We start from the raw sequence: 22,855 nt of genomic DNA on the forward strand, positions 1-22,855 counted from the left end.
GATAATTTTAATTACCGTCAGTACTTCTTCAAAACGCATTAATTACTTTAAGTACTTTTAATTGCATTTTAACTTCAACGCACCGGTTCTTTGTATTGCGTGCCCCTCGGTCCAGTCATTAGTCATTTTTAGCGTGAATTTATTTCAAGATTAACCATTCTTCTTGCAGTGTGTAGGATCTCATAGTCCAATCGATACCTACATTTTGTTCTAATTTAGGAACAATTTGAAGGTGTTGAGAACTTTTTGACATATAATCGTGTTTCTATATATATCTACAGGGTATCTACTCATTAGGCTAAATAATTGTATTTGAGTTTTCCAGTTTTTTCTAGAACTGTAACGGATAATTTCCAGGTTTATAATAAGAGAAGAAAAGCGATACAAACATGCGATTTTTTTTTGTAAAATAACAACAACAGCAATTAACGCAAACGTTTTTAATTCATGACAATCAGTTTTACAATCAAATCCATTAAATGTTGAAGTTTAACACTTACTTAAATTTAATAAGCCTAGGATCTCAAAATATTCAATGTCTTGACGTTTCGTATACCATGCACAAGTTCAAGATATTGAAACTTTTCAAAGTGCCAGAATTAAGGAAAAAGTTATGAGTGATTTATTTTAAGTTTGAAATTAACTTTATGAAAAATTATAGATCTTCAGTGAAGTCCCATTGACTTCACATTAATTGTAAGAACTTAGGAAGTTTTAATGAATTAAATGAGATGCTCAGAATGTCTGCTTCATGAACAGAATGCGGGAACATAAGATAAGTTTACATCCTGAAAATATGGGGAGCTTACTGGAAGCTTTAAGAACCTCAAAGCGGTTCTATTAGCTTCCGAAAAACTGCAAGGACTCTTTAGAAGCTCCTAGAATTTCATAGAACTACATCGGTGTCAAGAGAACTTCAAAAATATATAGAACTTGAGGAAAATTGGGGAAACTTTTAAGAAGTTCCTTGTACCTCAGAAAAGCTAGATCTAGAGATCTTTGGGGATTTCAGAGATCTTAAGGGCAGGTCCCGTAACATTAGTTCAGACTTTTGGAGTAGCTTAAGGATCTATAAACGTGAGTATATAAAACTTCAGTATAGTTCCATAATGTGCTGGAAAAAAAAATCGACTACCCCTAAGATGTTCCGAGAATGTCAGGGAAGAACAGAAACCTTCAGAGAATTTAAGAAAACTTCGGAAATATTTCAGGAACTTCACCGAAGGCCAGAGAATTTCAGGGAAGTTTAAAGGGAAATTCCGGAAACTTCAGCAAAGCTACGAGAGAATTTCTACAATGCAATAAAAATTATATGAACATCCGGAAAATTTGAGAGTATTTCAAGGATGTTAGGGGAAATGGCTCTAATGTGGATCTAAGATTGGGCCCATCGCTAAAAATCTGCTATTTATCCATTTTATCTAGATGAACGCGTCATTGGGACGGTACTAATGGATATTTTTGGTCGCTATTCAAAATTAAGTCCATTGCTGAATTTATGCATGGGCTCAAATTAGGGGCATTTAGGCCGACATTTTTCCCCTATATCATGGAAATTTAAAAAAATTGTGAAAATTAAGTTGATTGGAGAACATTAACGAAGCTCCTATCTTCAAGAAAACCCAGAGAACTTCTAAGAAATTTAGATATTTTTAGATAGTTTAATTCCGAAGTAAGTTCCGAATACTTCGAGGACGACCAGCTAACTTCAGAACAATCCAATTAACTTAAGAAAATGTCCAGCAACGAACAACGAGTTCCGTTGAATTATGGGATATTCCGAGAATTGTATGATTGATCCGAAAATTTCAGAAACTTTAGGGAATTATAAATATGTATCAGAAAATTTTCCTGAACATGAAACAAATTCAGATAACTTCAGGTAAGCATAGGAAACTTCAGGGATGTCCAGATAAGTTCAGGGAAAATAAGTAATTTAACACAAAGTTCCGGGAGCGTTTGTAAAGTCTATAAAACTTAAGGAAAATTGTGGAAGCTTCAAGACAATTCCATTAATTGCAGTGAAATTGCGGGTTCTTATTAAAAATACACATAAATTCAGGCAGTCTAGAGAACTTTAAGAAAATTCAGAAATCTTTTGGGCAGTTTTAATAACATCAGGAAAGTCTAGACCGTTAAAGAAGTTATAAATTAGTGTCAATTAGTGGAAGCATTTCAAAGAAATTTAGTAAGCTCCAAAAATAGGGGGAATTTCAGGGGGAGTTTAGTTCTATTAAAGGGTGTCCACAGTTAAATTGCATCACTAAGAAGTACTCGCCAAAAATAAGTCTCTCAACAGATTGTTATGAAATATTCAGGGAATGTAATACTATATACAGTGTATCGCAAAATTGAGCGTACATCCTAGTGGAACATTTTTTTTAAACATTCTGAATAGACATATAACAAATGTTTAATGATTTATCGTTTTAGTTTTGGACTTTATTGGAATAACCTGTCCTGTATGAAGTTAGATTCATTTCAGTAAAACGCACGATTTTCAACTTTTTACCTAGTGGACGAATTTTAGTAAAATTAGAGGAATATGAATGAATGAATTTAGAGATGAACTAGCCTAAGGCTAAAAATCTCTTAAATAAAGAATTTAAAAAAAAAGAAATATGAATGATCTTTATTAAGACTAAAAATGAGCAAAATTTCAAAAAGTTTAGTTCATTATATTTCAAGATATTAAGGTTTTTCAAGAAAAGAGCTATTTTCTCAAATAGCTCTTACTTTTAATAAACGCAACCAAATAAGCCCAACACTGTACCAATAATATAGCAGCCAGAAATTCAGAAACGTATCTCTTTAAATTATGCTGTTTTTTTTCCAAAAATTTAAGGACATCTGTACTTTTAATTTTGGGATACACTGTATAAGCTTGTACAACGGTTGAATCGACATTTTGTTATGCTTTCAACCATGGTTTCAACATTTTCTGATCCGTAGTGACAACTTTAGGATGCTTACGAAGTTCGTGCTTTACTATAGCCCAGTATCTTTCGATCGGCCGCAACTCCAGTGTGTTTGGGGGATTGAGATCCTTTGGCACGAAATTGACCCCATTCGTCTTGTACCACTCCAAAACGTTCTTGGAGCTGTTACAAGAGGCTAGATCCGGGAACGTTGTGTTATTTGAGAAACGGAAGCAATCGATTCTGCAGACACTGACTGTAGACAGCCATGTAGACTTGGCACATTTACGGTTGTAGTTGTTACGAAAGGCTTGCTCCGTTTTCCGTACGAACAAATCACCTGCAAAATCATAAATTTCTTCGGTAACTTCGGCACTTGCTTTTCCTGAGGGACTCTGAAACATCGAACTTGTCTTTCCCGGAATATGTTTGAAGTCCGCTTTTACGTATGTTTCATCGTCCACGATACAGCAGTGTGGTTTTGTCCACATATGTGTGTACAGCTTACGTGCCTGCGTTCTAGCTCTCCTATTATGTCGTTCATTGCGCTTTGGTGCTTTCTGAACCTTGAATGAACGTAGTCCTGCTCGTTTCTTGGCTTTTTGCACGAAACTTTTTGTCAGGTGCAGTTTTTTTTGCGACATCCCGAACGGAATAGTTGGATTTGCATTTGTAGGCAGCAACCACTCGCTTGTGATCTTCAAAGCAGTACGGAACACTTTTTTGCATTCACGTGCTTCCGATCGGCAGTTAAACGTTCTCCAAAACGTTTTATGACACGAGAAACAGTGTGTCTAGCCCTATCTACTACATTCTTCCACTCTCCTACTCTCCTTAATTGAGAAAGGGGGCATTATATCTACCCATTTTGGGGAATTTCATCTCTCGGGGGACTTTCCTCTACCCTCCTCTTGGGGGAATTTCATCCATCAGGTCATGGAAATTCTAACTTATTTTTTCATACTTTAACATCCATCAGGTCATGACTATTCTTATCTGCCATCCATCAGGTCATGTCAATTCTAACTATTTTTTTTTAACTTTACCAAGATGTAAACATCTCACCCAAAATTTAATTAAAATTGACCCAAAGGCCAATGTGTTACAGCTTTTTGAAAGTGATGCAATTTAACTGCGGACACCCTTTAGTTTCAGAAAACTAACGGGAAATTTTAAGAAGCTCCCAGATTGTCAGAGAACTTTGATTATTGTTGAAATTACTGAGGTCTTCACATAAGTTCAGAAGTTCACCAAGTTTGGCCACCCACATTAGATCCGTTTGCTGTCACTTTGCCGCAACGCGTCAGCTCCGGATCTAATGTGGGTGGCTCTTTAGAATTCGGATACTTTATTTATTATACAGCAGCGCCTCTAGAGGACGGATTTGGAATGACAACGAAGTACACGTGCTTCAGTGGTGAAAGTTTTATCTCGATACGCGCAGTATTAAAAAAAAGTTTTACTAGATGGAATACAAGAAAGGAAAATTGATCCTGCACACCCACGTCGAAAACCCGATGAGGTAAATTCGAAATATCGCGAAAAAGTTGATGAATTTGCCCGGAAACTGATGATCTGGCAAGAAATTTGCAGTTGCGGACTCAAAACCAAGCTTTTCGTCACCAACAAAACGATGGACTCGACGCTGTATAAGCAAGAGTGCCCGGAGAAATGTATACTACCTTTCATTAAGGCTCACAAAAGTTCAGTGAAGTGCTGGCCAGATTTGGCAAGTTGCCACTACAGCCGGGAATTCGTCGACAAGGATATCAAATCACCTAGCTGCCCGCAATTCCGCCCAATCGAAAAGTATTGGGCAATTATCAAGTGAAAGTTAAAGAAAGACTGGAAAGACGACTCAGGGCGCTGCACATATGGCTCGATGTCGGAAAAAAGGCCGCTGAGGTTGAGCAGTCCAGAATGATAGAAGTTTAAATTTTTGATGAGAAGTATTATGAGCATCAGGCTTGTTTCTTAAACTACAAAATAACTTCAAAGGAGTTTCATTAACTTCAGGAAAATTTTGGGAACTTTGAAGTAGTTTTTAAGTCCTCAGAATAGTCCATTCCATATTCAACGGAAATTCCTCATAAAACCTCACTTGGAGTTCTCCTCACCATTCGCTTTGTATTCTCCCGAAATTCTCATGAAATTATTGTAGTATTTCACTTGGAACGCTTCTCCCAATTCTCTGAAAATATCACCAGCATATGCTTAGAATACTTTTCTCAATTCTATTGAAATATTCCTCAACATTTTGTTGAAACTATCTTCCGAATACAATTTTCTTTAAATTTTCCTTGGAAATTCTCCTCAGTAAGACAGTAGATTTCCTTTTAAATTTCACTCCTTCGCTTGGAATTCTACTCACTCCATTTCCGAATTTCTTTGACGATCTCCTATCATATTTTAATTGCAAACCTCTTTTTAGCATCCCCTTCACTTCCTAAGTATACTCCAAAAATGTCCAAGGACTCCGGATTCGTTTTCTCCCACAAACTTCATGAATATATCCTTATGTCTTTAGAATTTTTCACTGAAGTTCATAGGAAATCTGCTCCCCTGATTATCCGACGAATTTTCCTAAAAATTTACTTTGAATTCAATTCAGGGTTTTCTTGAAATTTTACTCAAAACTATCTCAGGCTTTGCATGAAATCTAAAATTCCTCAGAACCAAGGGACTGGCATGCCGTCAGCTTTTCGTAGATGTTTCGTTTCGACCTTCTCAATGAGGCCCCTGGTCTTAAAAAAACGTTCAAAGATTATGGCGCTGGATTGAAAATCTTAAGAGACATAATTAAAAGACCTGGATTCAATCCCAGTCCGGCGCCACCGTGATTTTCTGAGGTATAAAATCTCTGATCACGCCTTTCATCGGAAGGGGAGTAAAGCCGGCAACTTTGCCAGAATCCAAGGGACAGATACAGTAGCGCTGCACTTGGACGAAGGTGGAAGCAACGCATAGAAAAATGAGCAAATACATACACATTTCTTCTGAGGTTGTAATCTTTGCTATCAAATTCGCTCGAAGCATTTACCTTTGAGCGACATATGATGCAATTGTGGCTGTCTCAAAGCGATGGTATCAGATAATGAAAGTGTTGCCAGTCTTCTTGGTATTTAGTCTTCGCAAAAAGGGTATGTACCATTAGTTCCAATCAAATTCGCGGTTATTTCCCGGTTGACTCCAGGTTCTTCCGGTTTTCCTGGTTCAATGGCCAATAATGTTTTCACAGAAAATGATTTACAATGCCCCAAACATTGTTTTATGAGCATAAATTACGTGAAAAAACCTTTTAACAAAATGTTTAAAAATTTCACCAAAAGTTCTTGTTTTACAATTTTTTGTCAATTTTTAAGTGTCCATAATTTTGATTTTTGTTTCAAGTTACCTAATAAGCAGTTTTCTTATTTTTTTTAAATTAAATTTAAAAAATCGGGCTGTTATCGCAGTAACCTTGCAACGTATAATTTTAGGTCTCTGGGCGGTAAAGGTTAACTTTTTATGTTCACCTTGCAACGTCGGTACACTGACTTGAATACAACTCAGTAGACTACGGTAATGGTTCACTGGTACTGGATTATGGTTCGATGTTAAGAAATAACGCGTTGATTGACGGTTTGAAAGATATACACTGGAGTCGCTTTTTACGCGGTTTTTTTTTACACGGTTTTTTTACGCGGTTTTTTTTTACGCGGATTCCGGAATTTACGCGGTTTTTTTTTACGCGGATTCCGGAATTTACGCGGTTTTTTTTTACGCGGATTTTGGTTTTTTTTACGCGGTTTTCAGAATTTACGCGGTATATCGCTTTTTACGCGGTTTTTTCTTACACGGTCTTTTTTTACTCGGTTTTTTTTACGCGGATTTCGGAATTCACGCGGTTTTTTTTTACGCGGATTCCGGAATTTACGCGGTTTTTTTTTACGCGGTTTTTTTTTACGCGGTTTTTTTTTACGCGGGACGTATCACCCGCGTAAAAAGCGACTCCAGTGTATTTCACTTTTGGAGATAGTTTGTAAACTGATCTTATATTGCAATCCTGGTCCGTTTTTATATCATTTCTCTCCTCAAGGGTTCATATGGAAGCCTTTGTGGCTTTTTAAGCTATTGTACAAATTTAAGTTGTTTTTCAACCTTCATCTGTCCCCTAATTTAAGCACAATTATAATCCATTTACATGTGCTCTTCTTCAACTGCCAATTTAATGCACACATCTAAACTTGTCTTCTTTCCTTTTCTAATAACTTGCATGCAAGTTTTGAGTGTTTGACCGAGTGTGAACTCATTGTTAACCCATGTAACTCAGTCGATATTCATCTTATTTTACTAATACTAAACTACTACTACTATTGTGGAGCATATATTGTTGCTGTCAACTCAGCAGAATCAAAACAAATCTAATTTTCTGCTGCTGCAGTCGCTTGGTAGTAAGACTAATTCTAGATAGATTTTTTAGTATTAAGAAATTAATCATTTTAATTCGTTTCAGGTTGAATGCTTATTGGTTGGCCGAAACACGGGCAATATCAAGATATTTTGATTTTTAACATTTTTTTTCAATTTTTACTTGAATTACTGAAAACGTGTTTTGTTATTTTTCTGAGAAAAACAAAAAAAAAATCTCTACAACTTTGTCTCAGACGTCATTTCGATCACAAGTCAGTGCTACAAGTTTTTGAAAAATGCTAAAGACGTCATTTTGGCATTTTTACAAGATCCAAAATGGCCGAATTTACACGGCCAATCATACCAACTCAGCGACTGAGAATAATTGACTCAGAGAATTTTCTTTCCATACGAAATTTACTCAGATTGGGAAGAAACTGTAGTTACTCATAGCTTATGAGTAACTGCAGTTTCTTCCAAATCTGAGTAAATTTCGTATGGAAAGGAAATTCTCTGAGTCAATTATTCTCAGTCGCTGAGTAGGTATGATTGGCCGTGTAGCATAACAAAGAATTATGCAAAGTTTACCACTACACAGACATAAAAAACTTCTTTTCAGATCTTGCACAAATGGTGCACTATTGAGAGCAAAAAAGGTTATTATTTTCCGTTCATTTTTGCTCAGTATTTTTAATCCATGACGGATACATACGTATTTTGACTACAGTAACATTTTAAATTTTTTGTGGTTTTAAAGCATTCTACAAGCCTTAACCATGGTCTACAGAAGCCTCAGAAAACCAACATTGTTACTAGGGATCCCTATGGTAAACATGTCAAGATCAGGTTTAAACATGAAACTGCAACGTGCTGAATCGGAATCTACTAATAGTGTTCTTTTAAGTTGTTGTTACTTAAACACTCTTGTGCCATTGGTGACTTGTCCGGGGTGAGATTTGAACTCGTGACTTTGGCGTAAGAGATATGAATGTTAACGACTACCCCAGATCTTCTAACACTTTTTTCGTGATGAGCCAAGGAAGAGATCAAAACGATTTAACATAAAACCGCACTTTTATTAGCGTTTCCACACTTAAAATGTACGCAATACGCAATATAACAATATTCAAGTAAACAAGAAAAATATAAACATCTATTCTTTAGCAAGAAAAAAAAGACCTCAAGGCTTGAAAATTTAGTAACAGGTAGTTTATATCCATGAAATTGAGTTGCCAACAGTTCATATAGTTTTCTGACAGGGATTTATTAAACAAAATCGGTTAAATAACGTTCAACTGTTCAAAATATATGTACCTACATATATATTGTCCTGATATGTAGTCGCAAGATAATCTGCTGATTCGATTCGTGCAGAGCTTAATATCTAATACTTCTTCTATACAAGAGCAAAATTACAACGATTCATCATATTTACTCTGAATCGATTCGCACCATAGTGTTCTCTGTATGTATCTTTTCTTTCTCATCGTCAGACACCGTGACTATAGAGAATTCTATTCGCCTGAGGGAATAAATAACGAGAATGAATTTTAACCTCGTAATAAGTCTTAAAATGTTGTTCAAAGAAAATGAATTTAACGTTATTATTTATTAAACTTCAATGTTTCCAAATAAAAAAAAATATGTTTCAAAACGGTACAATTTACACTACGTCTGTTCTTTGCACCAACGAGCAATCCCAGCTTAAAGCATTGTTTTAATCAAAATTTAAACTATAGCAACTTACCTGGGTGGATTTCAGACCCTATTAGTCGCAATTACGACCGCAGGTTCCAGCAAAACACGTCCAAAATATTGGAAATTTCGAAAACAGATTGATCTTCCCTTCTTTTGCACAATGATTACTCCAGAAAAAAATTGACACTTCCTCGTACTGACGATAATAGCAACATCAAAAGTCAAAACAGAAAACGCTTCCACTCACACCAGACAGCAGTGTGTTGTTCCCCTCTCCTTCTCTCCTTCACACAATGAGCATAAAACACGAGCATAAAAAACGATCAATCTGCTGTCATCACGGTTGAAGTTGCGAGATTCGATATTCCGCTTCCTTTATCAGTAGCAAATTTTCATGTTCACTTTCGCACAACATTCAACTTACCAACGGAAGCTAAATCGTACCGGGTCGGAAGCCTTCCGGAGTGGTCAATTTGGGACCAATTTTCACTGCGAATTTCAGCCAAGACGTACGCACGACAAAACTATCACCGCGAGAACGAATAGGAAGGATTTCGCTCACTCACCTCACGCATAACTTCTTTTGTCGTGTGTTTGATGCAAAGTCATGCGGTTGTAATTTCGCTCGCACACAGTCAAGAATTTGCGTTACGAAACATGGCGGACATGGCATTTCAAGCACCACTGACACTTCCTTATGAGATTTTTCGTAGGAGTGACCGAAAAAGAAATAAGCCACCAGTTTCACCCACAGACTGGCGTTTGTTTATTTGATTTCCCGAGAGGAGTAAAGAGTTACAGAAGCTTCGCAGTCGCCAATAGCGAGTGTGTGCGTTGTTTGTTGTGCCGATTTCTCTTCAAAAACTGAAAATAATGCACGTACACATTCATGCAAGGAACAAAACGATATTTTTATGACAGATGCTAACGTTATTGATCCCCAAGTACACGGAAACATTAATATAGTCATCATAGCTTAAAATTTAACCACTTTTTGTATCCCTACACTGAGATGAATTGGCGTTGACGGCGACTCTGTAGCTCTTTAAGGCCCAAACGCAATGTGGACGGAAACGGAAAGTTTGACAGTTGTCACAAATTACACCAAGAAGCCTAATCGATGTCGATTTGGTTCTAACTAGTTTTCAATCCGACAAGTAGGCTTACTCAGATCGGGCTTTTCCATTGCCGCTGCTGTTCCACTTCCGCTGTCATTGCGCTTGGGCCTTTACTCCTATGGTAAAATCCATAAGCAAACGTTAGACTGTGCGTGAAACAAGGCGGACTTCGTACTATCAACAATCAATACGAAACTAACGATTTTAAATTGGCTCACTACTTGACTAGCCTATTGGTCCCAAGCAAACGGTTAACGTATCCCATTCTAGTCAAAATTCTAGTACAACGCAAAGTTTGTTTTGATTAGCTATGAAAGTTTGACAGATAAAATGAGGGGTTATTGGTATTTCCTATGTTTCGAGGGGTGAATCGATTAGCTTGGGACCGAAGAGAGTACCAGAGCTGAGCCAAAAAGTTGAGCACGTTATTTCGGGACCTTCTAGTCTTAGAGTTACCTCTATGGTACTATCCTTTTACTCCACCAAAAAATTCCATAAGAAACTGTCAATGTTTTCTATAAGAGACAATTTTTTGGACGGTGCCGTCAACACCAAGTGCATCGTATGCTGAACGCTGAACAACAAGAGGTATGAAGAGCTTTGAGTGGGTTGGTTTATTTCCTTTAAATTCCGTTAAAATTGCTTATCTTTTGACAGATACGCGTATTTCGTCTACTACACAGCAAAAAAACGTAATGTCGATCAATGTAATTCAAGCTGATGTATAAAATAATGATGTAATAGCAAAAAGCAGATACAATATTACATCAAAGGATGTAATTTTGTTCGCAAAATCGATGTACATCGTACAACGTTATATTACACAACCGATGGATTGACCTGGTTGCAGCAGTTTGGATGTAATATTCAACAAATTTTTTTTCTGTGTACTTGCAGACTTCATCAGTGCCAAGTACTCAACACAGTGGTGTTCAAAAACCTTTTTTTTATGGAAAATACGGTTCGAACGAAAACAAGAATATGGGTGATTGCCTCGGTGATTGCTTATGATTTTTTTTTCTAAAACTTAACTATGAAAATCGTATGAATCACCTACCCTCTAGTATGTCCATCGTTGCACTGTGCAGCTTGGACCGTAGTTCCTCCATTTTCCTGTTGTACTTCACTGAAATATAAATAAATGGCGTGCGTAAACAAGGCAGGATATAGCAAAGTTTATAGTTTTTTTTACCCATTAATGAGTATAAAAATACACATTTTTTGACTGGTACTACATTCTTAAAATGTGTATTTTTTTACACATTTTAAGATCTTCAAATTTACACATTTTTTGACAGCTTCATATAAATATAATAAATGTGTATTTTTTTACTCATTTATGTGTTTACGCTGGTTACCGTGTATAAACATTGGTAAACCTAGAGTCGGTGTATAATGAGTCACGCCAAGAGTGAAGCCAAGTCTACCTATTGAACTGTCAAACCGGCTACCTATCGTGCAAAGTAAACAAACATTACGATGCTATGAAAGGTCCACGAAAGGTATTGCAATAAAATTTAAAATATAATCGAAGAAATGATCATAAACACGCAGTGATCATTAAATTGTCATGGGATACGTTTGGTAGCGATCATTAATGAGAATTTCTACTACTTTTTGTTGAGATGATTGGACAAAATCAATGATATAATGATTTACAACAGCCGCTATTTTTTTTGCTCGCTGGAAGTCATTTGAAGTTGATGTAGCAGTCCTCTGTTGCCAAGTGAAAAGAAATGGAATCTTTCGAATACCGTGATGCGAGTTCAACTGTTTTTCTCTGTTTTTGTAGTAAATCATTATATCAGTGATTTTGTCAAATTATCTTAACAAAAATAGTAGAAATTCTCATTACTGATCATTACCAAACGTATCCCATGACAATTGAATGCTCACTGGGTGTTTATTATCATTTCTTCGATTATATTTTATATTTTATTGCAATACCTTTCGTGGACCTTTCATAGCATCGTAATGTTTGTTTACTTTGCACGATAGGTAGCTGGTTTGACAGTTCAATAGGTAGACTTGGCTTCACTCTTGGCGTGACTCATTATACACTGACTCTACACGAGACAAATATTTCGACAGTGAGCATGCATAAGGGCCTATACGCGATGATCGATTCTCTTCGTCGATGTTCTCTTTCGTTAATAACTCGCTAGATTTAACGTTTATCGGTGCGTTTGCTGTTGATTTTGATAGCCAATACAACCTGTGACTACTCTGCATTGAACAAATTCTAGAAAATTGTTTCGCTTAGCTGTAGCAATGCAAAGAGAAAATCGATGAAGAGAATCGATCATCGCGTATTCGCCCTTATGCATGCTCACTGTCGATTTGTCTTAATTTGACAGATACACTTAACTGCCCATAATCGCATATTTGCTTGATTTCCTATCTATATGGGACGGATATGCGATTATGGGCAGTAAACGACAACCAGATTTTTTGCTTTAGTATCGAATGACTTTCATTCAGAAGTGAAAAATTTTATGTCGAAAACGGAGATTCTGGGAGACACAAACAATTATAGAACCTGAAAAATGTTCGAACAAGTGCTTGGTATAACCATAGAGGTAACTCTAAGACAAGTAGGTCCCTAAGAAACGTGCTCAACTTTTTGGCTCACCTCTGGTACTCTCTTCGGTCCCAAGCTAGTCGAATCACCCCTCGAAACATAGGAAAATCCAATAACCCCTCATTTTATCTGTCAAATTTTCATAGTGAATCAAAACAAACATTGTGTAGCACTAGAATTTTGACTAGAATGGGATACGTTAATCGATTTGCTTGGGACCAATAGGCTAGTCAAGCAATGAGCCAATTTAAAATCGTTAGTTTCGTATTGATTGTTGGTATAACCACAAACGAAGTGACAGACGACTAACTGGCGAAGAAATCAATTAAAATAATGTGGTTTGCTGTAATAGAATTTTCTTAGAAGCTTGTGCCATCAGCCACCAGATGGGCTAAAATTTTTGTTTTGATTTGAACATAGTTGATTTTGTGTGCAATATGATCTTTGACATTGTGCAAAGAGCGTATCATTTTGTCATTTTTTTATGAGTAGAGTTTAGAGTTTGAGTTTAGAGTAGCGTGAAAGCACAAACGAAGTGACAGACGGAGCGGCTCGAAAACTTTGGTGACGCACCTGCTATTGCATTTTTTCAGTGTACCACATGGCAACACCACTACGAAAGAAAACGTGATTCAACATGTTTGCAAGCATCAGAAGAGATGTCGCAATCTGCGTTATTTGATTTTCTCCCGGACCAGAAATTAGTGATAATTTTTAATTTCAGTTTATAATGCGTGAATGAGTTCGGCACAATCGATGTTGATGTTGGCTCGATTGCAACTTTTTTTTTGTGTTTTCGAAAGAAATTGATCGAAAGTGTACCAAAAGTGCTTTTGAACGTGTTTTGCAGTTGGGAGTGGTGAAATTCGTAAATTCGCGGTTTATGTTCAGTGAAAATTCCGTATCACAAAATTGCTCACCGAGTTCCCTTTTTTTTGCCGTTCGACGACGACGGGCATGCGAGAGAAAAATAAGCGTCGGGAATGTGCTCCCGGATGTATTGATTTGGTGAGTACGTTCCAGTTGAAGATTGTTCTTATACATATCTCAATTGCATTTTCGAGGGGACGTCCGGAGAGCTTTGAGATTTAGGTGTTGTTGCTTTTGCGGGCAGACGAGTTGGTCGCCGGTAAGGGCCAGTAAGTGCTGCCAGCAGATGAATCAAGAGGTATTCGAAACAAAATTGGTAATAAATGTTCTTTCAAATCGATTTAACACAGTTGAACAAATTTCAAAACTATATACGTGCCAGATTTGGAAATAATATTTTTTGAATCTGGAAGTGTGTTTATGATACCATTAACCCTTTGATAAAGTTAGAGTGAACATGCGGGGCTTATTGTAAGTAAAAGTGACCTCGGAGTGGTCGTGAATTACCAGGCATTCTGAAATGGGTCACTGGAGCTGCAATAGAGCTAACACCTTCTAACTCCCGGACTAAACCTGCTTTAATTTAAGGGTAATAAAAAGCAGTTTTCTTCCATAATAACGCTGCCGGACAGTGGGGGTTAGATTGTACACACACACACACACACCACATGGCAACACCACTACTACTGGATTGCACCACATGGCAACACTACTAACACGAACGAAGTGACAGACGACTAACTGGCGAAGAAATCAATTAAAATAATGTGGTTCGCTGTAATAGAATTTTCTTAGAAGCTTGTGCCATCATCCACCAGATGGGATAGTATTTTTGTTTTGGTTTTGCACAAAGTTGATTTTGTGTACAATGATTCTTTGACAGTGTGCAAAGAGTGCGTATCATTTTGTCATTTTTTTATGCATTTCAGTTTTGAGTAGAGTGAAAGAGATAGAACCAAAACATTCTAGTACATTTGGTGAAAATGCTAGTTCAATCCAGTACACACAAAAAACGGAAATTGTATTGGTAAAAATATTGTACTTTTAATTTAAAAGTATTCAAAAATTTGTTGTTCTAACTATGAAAATATTTAATACGCCAAGGTTTTTTTCAAACCAAAAGTAAATGTTTTGATTTTAACTTGTAGTTTTAAATGTGCATATTTTCAAATCGAATATTGTTGAACTGTCAAAACACCTTCTTCGTGGAGAGATTTCTACTCATTCCTGGGTAGGTTAATAATAACGTGAGTTTAGAAAAAGCAGGTGGTGAAAATGGCAAAATTTTCAACTATTTGTTGATAAGGGATTATTATCGCGAAAAGTGTCCCGATCCGGACTTTTATTGCTCGGAAAAAGATGTCCGCATACTTCCAAACTCGTGTAGTATGGAATCCTTTGCCGAGCAATAGAATGCTGTCGAAAAAGTTGAAGCAGAAGGAGGAAACCATTAGGTGAAAGCCATTCGATGTAGCGACTGGGAATTTTGATACAGTCGCTCAGCCCAGTGAAAGGTTATGGCTACGAAGAGGATTCCAGGAGTACGGGGAAAATCATTACTTAATCGAGGGACATTGCCACCGGCTGGCCACTTGCTTGCCCTGAACTGAAAGTGGTGGTACAACCGAGTCTATCTGGAGCAGCCACGAATAGGAACTGATGGCGACCACAGGGAATCATTCCGTTTAATGATTATGGTACGTATAATCAACATATTTATACTTAAATGACAATATTTACCCTAAATACTACTTTCTAACTGTTCTTTTATAGTGTTTCCATCCTGAAACCTGGTTATTGTTGCCAGTTCTTGGTGACTTAGAAGTTTGTGCTCTGGTGGAGGTGATTCAACAGAATTTAAAATGAAAACTTTTACATTTAAATTGAAAATATTTTCTTCATTTGGTAATTAAAATGACACATGTTATTTCAACTATACCAGACTTTTACCTCAAATTTTGATTTGGAATAAAAAGTTCTTCGCTCTTAATTTCAACACTGTCAAACTTTTCATTTGACAGTTGTACAATTCATTTTGATATTTTTAACTTTTAAAAGTAATGATCGGGAAACTTTTGATTTGAAAGTTGGTTGAAAACTAACAGCTTTCTACCAAAAAGAACCAACGAAAACTTTCAATTTCACCCATGGTTTTTTTTTTAATTTTAGCAACGAATTTTCTTTGTGTGTAGTAGTGTTGCCATGTGGTAGGTACACTGAAAAATTGCAATAGCAGGTGTTCGGATCGAATAAACAAACCGTTCTTGAATCAACCTTTTCTTGCAGGTAGATCAAACTGCAATTTTATGAGAAATTCATTCGAGTTAGTACAGTATTTTCATGAGTTTTAGTGTTAGTATTACTCACAATTTTAGTTTGTTTTCCTCCTCTAAACTTTCCTTGTCTTTCCAACCTCGCTTCCGATACTATGCCTGACACAATTAAGCGCATTAATATTATTTATTCCCAACGTTTTCTGCATGTTTTACCTGTCTGCCAATCTATCTTGTCGATTCGTCTATCATCGACTAACCTCCTCTTTGTGTCGTAAAAAACTGTAATTTGATTCTTTGTTCTAAATGTATTTCAATTTTTGTATGTTGAACTAACCTGGTGTATTAAACTGCGGTCGTTTAATTATTTTACCTTCTCAAAAAAAAACGCACCGAAATTTCACTCCTTTTCTAACAAACACGCTCTAAATTTCAATCTACTTTTCAACTAAACTTCAATCTTTCTTTTCTATTTGTTTACTTCTCCCTGCACGACTTCTGTCCGATCAACTTCTAACTATTTTTTCTATCTCTTTCTCACCTGTCACTTCTACTTCACCTGTCACCTTGTCACGCCTCATCGGCCAAACCGCTTCTCGCCTCATCGGCCGATCGCGAGGCGGAACGGTCCGTGTTGCCAGAACATTCCCCGGCCCGTAACTCTGTCCGAGGGGTCACGTCCGGCTCAGGGTTACCCTCAACCAACTCCATCACGGCCAGTTTCGCTGTCGCTCGCTTGTATCGTCCGGTGCTGGTACGCACCCACGCTTGACGGATCCTACCGTCACCGGATACGATGGGCTCTTCCACCACTCCGCGGATCCAACACTTTCTATTTGCTCCCTCCACGACGTACACCAGGTCTCCTGCTCGCAATGGTCGTGTCTCACCGAACCACTTCGTCCTCTGGTTCAACGACGGCACGTACTCCTTAATCCACCGCTCCCACATCACGCTGGCCAATTGCTGCGAACGCTGGAACGCATCTCGAAGGGCCACGGCAGGATGGGGAGGTGGAAGAGTGCCACTTGGTTGGTTTGGTGACGCTCCCCTCAAGAAGTGATTTGGGGTGAGCGCTTCTACTTCGTTGGACTGCTGCGACACGTAGGTGAGCGGACGGGAATTGATGATGTCCTCCGCTTCAACGATTGCTGTCTGCAAGATCTCGTCCGTTAGTCGCCTTCCATCGTCGAGTGCTGTCAGCGCTTCCTTCACAGAGCGGACCAGGCGCTCCCAAACACCTCCCATGTGAGGTGCAGCGGGAGGATTAAACGTCCACTTCGTTCTCGCGTTTGTTAACTGGTCTGCACAGTCGTCTGTAATGCCGTGCACAGCCTCCACCACTTCATTACTGGCTCCTCGCAAGTTCGTCCCGTTGTCCGAAAAGAATTCAATCGGCCAGCCCCGGCGACCCATAAACCGGTATATCGCCATCAAACACGACTGAGTGGTCAGCCCGTGTGCCACCTCCAAATGCACGGCACGTGTTACCATGCACGTAAACAGCGCAATCCACCTCTTCTCCGTTCTGCGTCCTATGGTCACATCAAATGGTCCCAGGTAATCGATACCGACGTAGCTAAAGGCTCGAAGATTCGGTGTGACTCGCTGTACTGGCAGCGGGGCCATCCTTGGAACTTCAGGACGACACCGATTCACCTTACACCACACGCAGGACGCTGACACCTTCCGGACAACTGCATCTATGTGTGGAATATAGTACAGCTGCCTCAGTTCGTTCTTCACCGCCTGGCGGTACCCGTGGCCACTTTTCTCGTGGTAGTGCTGGACTATCAATCTCGTAATCCGATGGTCATTCGGCAGAATCACTGGAAATCGCAGATCAAACGGTAAAAATTCTGCTCGTTCCACACGACCCTCCATTCGAATCAGTCCATCTTCATCGACCATGGGAGTCAGCCTATACAGAGGACTTGACTTCTCGATTGGCAGCCACTGATTCACCGAACGCTCCTTGTTTCTCGACAGCACCTTCAATTCATCGATGAAACTCTCCGACTGCGCCAATTTTAGGAGGCACCGCTCTGCTTGTTCGTATTCGTTCTGCTGTAACGGTATGCGAATACTCGCCATCGTGGTTGACTTTTGCACCTTCATCTGCTCGCTCGTCGCCCGCAATGTCTCGATAGGCAGCCCTTTGAACTTTCGCCTGCAGTTCGACACGAAACGAAATACACACGCCATCGTCCGAACCAACACCGTCCACTTCGAGAAGCGGTCTGCATCTACCAAATTCGCTGACACCTTCACATCGTGCAGTAGGAGATGAACCCGGAGTTCCTCCGTCGTGTTCGCTGGCGGTAGATTCTTCTTCGGCCACTCTTCCTCACGGCTGTACAGAAACTGCGGTCCTTTTATCCACGAGCTGTTCGGATGTATTTCCGGATCCTTGCCCCACTTCGTTAGCTGGTCTGCCACGTTCAATCTCGTCGGTACCCACCGCCAGTCTGCAATCCTCGTCGAACTCAGGATCTCTCCGATACGGAAACCGACAAACTGCTTGTAGCGGCGCTGATCGGATCGAATCCACGATAGCACCACCTCCGCATCTACCCAGAAGACCACTCGACTAATGGAGAAGGTATGGTTTTCGCGCACTGTCTGTGATAGTCGTACACCGAGTACCGCTGCCATAAGCTCCAAACGCGGAATCGACAGCTGTTTCAATGGTGTTACCTTCGCTCGACTCGTCACCATGGCGCACATCACATCTCCTCGTACAACGGCTCGGAAAAACGCCACGCATCCGTAGGCCGTCTCGCTCGCATCCGCAAAGATATGCAGCTGCACGTCATCGATCTCATCTGATCGCGCACTGCCGAAGTAGCTGCGTGGTAGTTTGAAGGCTTGAGTGTCCATCAGGATGTTCGTCCACCGTTTCCACTTCTTGAACGATGCGTCGTCCACGATGTCATCCCACTGGCAACCAATCCGCCACAGGTCTTGTACTAACATTTTTCCCAGAATGGTGACTGGTGCGAGGAAACCCACCGGATCAAACTGCGCCATCACGATACTGAGTACTATTCGCTTCGTCGGACGTTCTTCTCCTCGGAGGACTTTCAGCTGCTCTAATTTCGAATCTTTTGCGAAACAGAAGACGTCTTCGATCATATTCCACACGATCCCCAGTACACGCTCGTATTCCGTGTCTTTATCCCGGGTCAAGTGAATTGCTGCGTTTGCGGTGCGCTCCCCAAGCTCCTCTAGAAACTTCTCCGAGTTCGACATCCAGTTACGTATGTGGAATCCTCCTTTCGAGTGAATGTGTTTCACCTCCTTGGCTCTTTGGATCGCTTCCTCGACGGTGTCCACACTGTCGTAGTAATCGTCCACATAGTGCTTCTTTATAATCGCTGCTGCTGCCTCAGGGAATTCTTCCGCAAATTGTTCCGCGTTCAGATTCTTTACAAATTGCGCTGAAGCAGGCGAGCACGTAGCGCCAAAAGTGGCCACGTCCATCACGTACACTTGCGGTGCCCCTGTTGGGTCTGTTCCGAACAAAAATCGGAGCGCTTGCTTGTCCTCAGCTCGGATTTTCATTTGGTGATACATTTCTTGGATGTCTCCTCCAAATGCAACCGGACCCTCCCGAAAGCAGCTGACAACTTTCGGAAGAGGAACTAACATATCCGGCCCCTTCAACAACTGCGAGTTCAACGAGACTCCTCCAACCGATGCTGCAGCGTCCCACACCAGGCGAACCTTTTCAGGTTTCTTTGGGTTTCGCACCACATTTACTGGCAGATACCAAACCGCCGAGCTTGGTGTTTCAAGTTCTGCTACGCTGATCTTATGTGCGTATCCCTTGAGCTGATAGTCCTTAATTTGTTGGCACACATTTCGTTTCAACGCTGGATCCTTCTCTAGATTTCGTTCAAGTGCTTTCATTCTTCGCATGGCCATCGGATAGCTGTCAGGAAACCACCGCACGTCTTCTCGCCACAGCAGACCCGTCTCGAAACGATCGCCAATTCGTTTCGTTGTTGTTTCGAGAATCTCTCGAGCCCGCTTCTCCTCCGCCGGTTCTGGTACGGCAAACGATGTAATCGCCGTCTCATCCAACACGTACTGCTCCCGCATCAAATCATGGAGCTCTTGATTGCTTACCGGTGTGACAGAATGGAGGTTCAGGTAAGTCTTCACGCTAGGCTTCAGCTTCTCGGAACCATAGATTGTCCATCCCATTTTCGACCGCACGGCGATGGGTTCGTTCGGTTTCCCAACCCGTGACTCCAACGGCGCGAAAAGATGGAGGTTGTCCAAACCGACCAGAATCATCGGCAGTCCGGACGGAAAATCTTTCACCGGCACTCCAGTAAGATGCGAATACCGGTTCACCACGTCATGATACCGTACATCCTGTTGCGGTAGCTGCAACTCGGACACCGTTCGTGTGTTGAATAGCGGAAATTTTTCCTTAGATCCCTTCGCCGACATCATCATTTCCACACTACGGGAATCGTTCTCATACCGGTTGATGTTTCCGGTCCACGTGACTATCAGCGGCTCGAGAGTCCCTTCTGCCTTCAGCCGTTTGGCCACCCCATCATCCACCAACGTAGCAGACGATCCTTCGTCCAGGAAGGCGACGGTGTCGTACTGCCGCTTACCAACATGAAGTGTCACCGGCATCATCCGGAAAATCACCATGCAATCTGATTTTGCTCTCTGCAATTGCACCGATTCTTCAACCCGATGCAAAAGCGAATGGTGGTTGCCTTGGCAATTCCGCACCATACATCGGATCTTTGAGAAGCATCGATTTCCACCGTGTTTGTTAAGGCAGACTCCGCAGAGTTTCTGCTTCTCCACTTCTTTTAGCCGTTCTGCGATATTCATCCGCTTGAACTCACCGCAGCTCTTGATCATGTGATCCGTCCGCCTACAAATCCAACAAGGACGGCTGACCACCTCTCTGCGTAGTTCTTCGCTCTGCTTCTGCTCAGAGTCGTGCATATGCACAAACTCCTTCTTTCTAGGATTCTCTCGCCCATGCGACGCTCGCTCGTTCACCGACAGCGTAGAAAACTCCGTCACCTCGGACACGTCGGATACTATTTCAGTCATGAAATCCGTGAACATCCTCAGCGGACTATCTTCCTTTCCTCGCTTGTACCGCACCCAATCCAGTTTGTAACTCGGTGGTAGCTTGTCAACCAACTCCTGTACCAGCATCGGGTTATTAAGATGATCGTTGAGTCGCGCAGCCTCAAGATGGTCGCACAACTGCTTCACCGTAATCCCAAATTTAACGAACATCTCCAGTCGATCAGCTCTCGGCGCTGGAGCGTTCCTCACTTTCGTCAGCAGCGACTTCAGCAGCTTCTCCGGCCTTCCGAATAGATTCCGTAGGTCACAAATCACGTTCGGAACGGAATTCGGCAGAACGAGCCGACTCCTCACTGCTTCGAGCGCGTCACCTTGCAAACAGTCCTGCAGTCGCTTCAAGTTCTCCAGGTTTGAGAACCCACATGCTTCCGTCGTATATTCGAAGCTGCTAATAAACAGCGGCCAAACTTCCGGTTCTCCACGAAATTTTGGAAGGTGATGCGAAATCGCTTTTCTAGCGGCCAGCTGATCCCTCGAGATTCGACCGCCGGTTCGCCCCGACCCGTCACCAGCTCCGTTACCACGCACACTGCCAGGTCGCTTGCTGCTCGCACGATCTTCCGACGAGTCGCTGCTTCCACAATCTTCTGACGAGTCGCTGCTCGCACGGTCTTCCGACGAGTCGCGGATTTGACCCTCATCACTTGATTCGGCCTCCCGATCTTTAGCAGGCACCTCCTTCATCTTCTTCTGCTTATCGGTTTTTCTAGAACCCGACTCCATTCCATGTCGGTCCTCCCTTTTCGGGTACGCTCCTCGAGAATCCGTACCCGCTGGCTTTTCGGCTATCTTCTTCTGTTTCTGCAACTCCAGCTGCCCTTTCTGCTCCGGCTGCCTTTTCTGCTCCGGACCGTCCTTCGAAGATCCACCAATAGCGCCATATTGATCCTTCAGCGCTTTAATTCTATTGATGCTGCTGTTGACCTGCAGCCGGATTGCCTCCCGTTCCTTCAAAAACTTCTGCTCCGCAGCCAGTTGAGCCTGCAACATTCTCTGCTCGTAGTCCAACTGCTGCATCTCTATTTCTCGCCGGGCCTGGGATTCCAGTTCAAGCATCTCCCGTTCCTGCTTCAGCTTTTCTTCGTTCCACGCCTTCTGCCGAGCGAGTAACTTCTTCCGCACTTCCATTTGCTTCGCAAAGGCCTTCTCCTTGGCGAGCTGTTCCTCTTCCAACTGCTTTTCAACTGGATCAACATCGGAACCAGCTCCCTGATCAGACCCTCCATCGCTCTTTTGGCCGGACTTCTTGCTACCTCGCTTCTTGCCTCCTGCGTCTGGAATCTTCAACTGCTGAACACTCGTTGGGACACACTGTGGGCAATACCAATTGGATTTCGCTACCTCCTGGTCAACACCCGCGCAAGAAAAATGAGCCCAATGTTCACACTTTCCGCATTGGACCCAATCTACGTCCTCCGACGTCGACTCTGACATGGAGCAAAACAGACATTGCTCATCCTTGGAAGGAGGAAAAGCCATTCCGAAGGTAATCCGATTATAAAATTTTTGATTCTGTTCGGATCGAATAAACAAACCGTTCTTGAATCAACCTTTTCTTGCAGGTAGATCAAACTGCAATTTTATGAGAAATTCATTCGAGTTAGTACAGTATTTTCATGAGTTTTAGTGTTAGTATTACTCACAATTTTAGTTTGTTTTCCTCCTCTAAACTTTCCTTGTCTTTCCAACCTCGCTTCCGATACTATGCCTGACACAATTAAGCGCATTAATATTATTTATTCCCAACGTTTTCTGCATGTTTTACCTGTCTGCCAATCTATCTTGTCGATTCGTCTATCATCGACTAACCTCCTCTTTGTGTCGTAAAAAACTGTAATTTGATTCTTTGTTCTAAATGTATTTCAATTTTTG

The 22,855-nt window shown here is 40.9% G+C and overlaps 2 protein-coding genes across 2 annotated transcripts in view; both read right to left on the reverse strand.

Moving 5' to 3' along the window:
• Mob2 (MOB kinase activator 2) overlaps positions 1–9,555 on the reverse strand; it is a 475,874-nt gene extending 466,319 nt beyond the window's left edge. The window contains exon 1 of the mRNA XM_065228651.1: positions 9,058–9,555. The gene's annotated coding sequence lies outside the window, so the exon portion shown is untranslated. The remainder of the gene's footprint in view (positions 1–9,057) is intronic.
• A 6,865-nt stretch (positions 9,556–16,420) lies between these two features.
• Positions 16,421–22,462, reverse strand: LOC135706967 (uncharacterized). Its single transcript, XM_065228657.1, has one exon. The coding sequence runs from the start codon at positions 22,460–22,462 to the stop codon at positions 16,421–16,423; it is 6,042 nt and encodes a 2,013-aa protein (XP_065084729.1).
• Positions 22,463–22,855: the final 393 nt, after the last annotated feature.

This window comes from Ochlerotatus camptorhynchus, unplaced genomic scaffold (genome assembly GCF_037179485.1).
Source record: "Ochlerotatus camptorhynchus isolate MF236.1 unplaced genomic scaffold, CSIRO-AGI_Acam_v1.1 ptg000299l, whole genome shotgun sequence".
NCBI lineage: Eukaryota > Metazoa > Arthropoda > Insecta > Diptera > Culicidae > Ochlerotatus > Ochlerotatus camptorhynchus.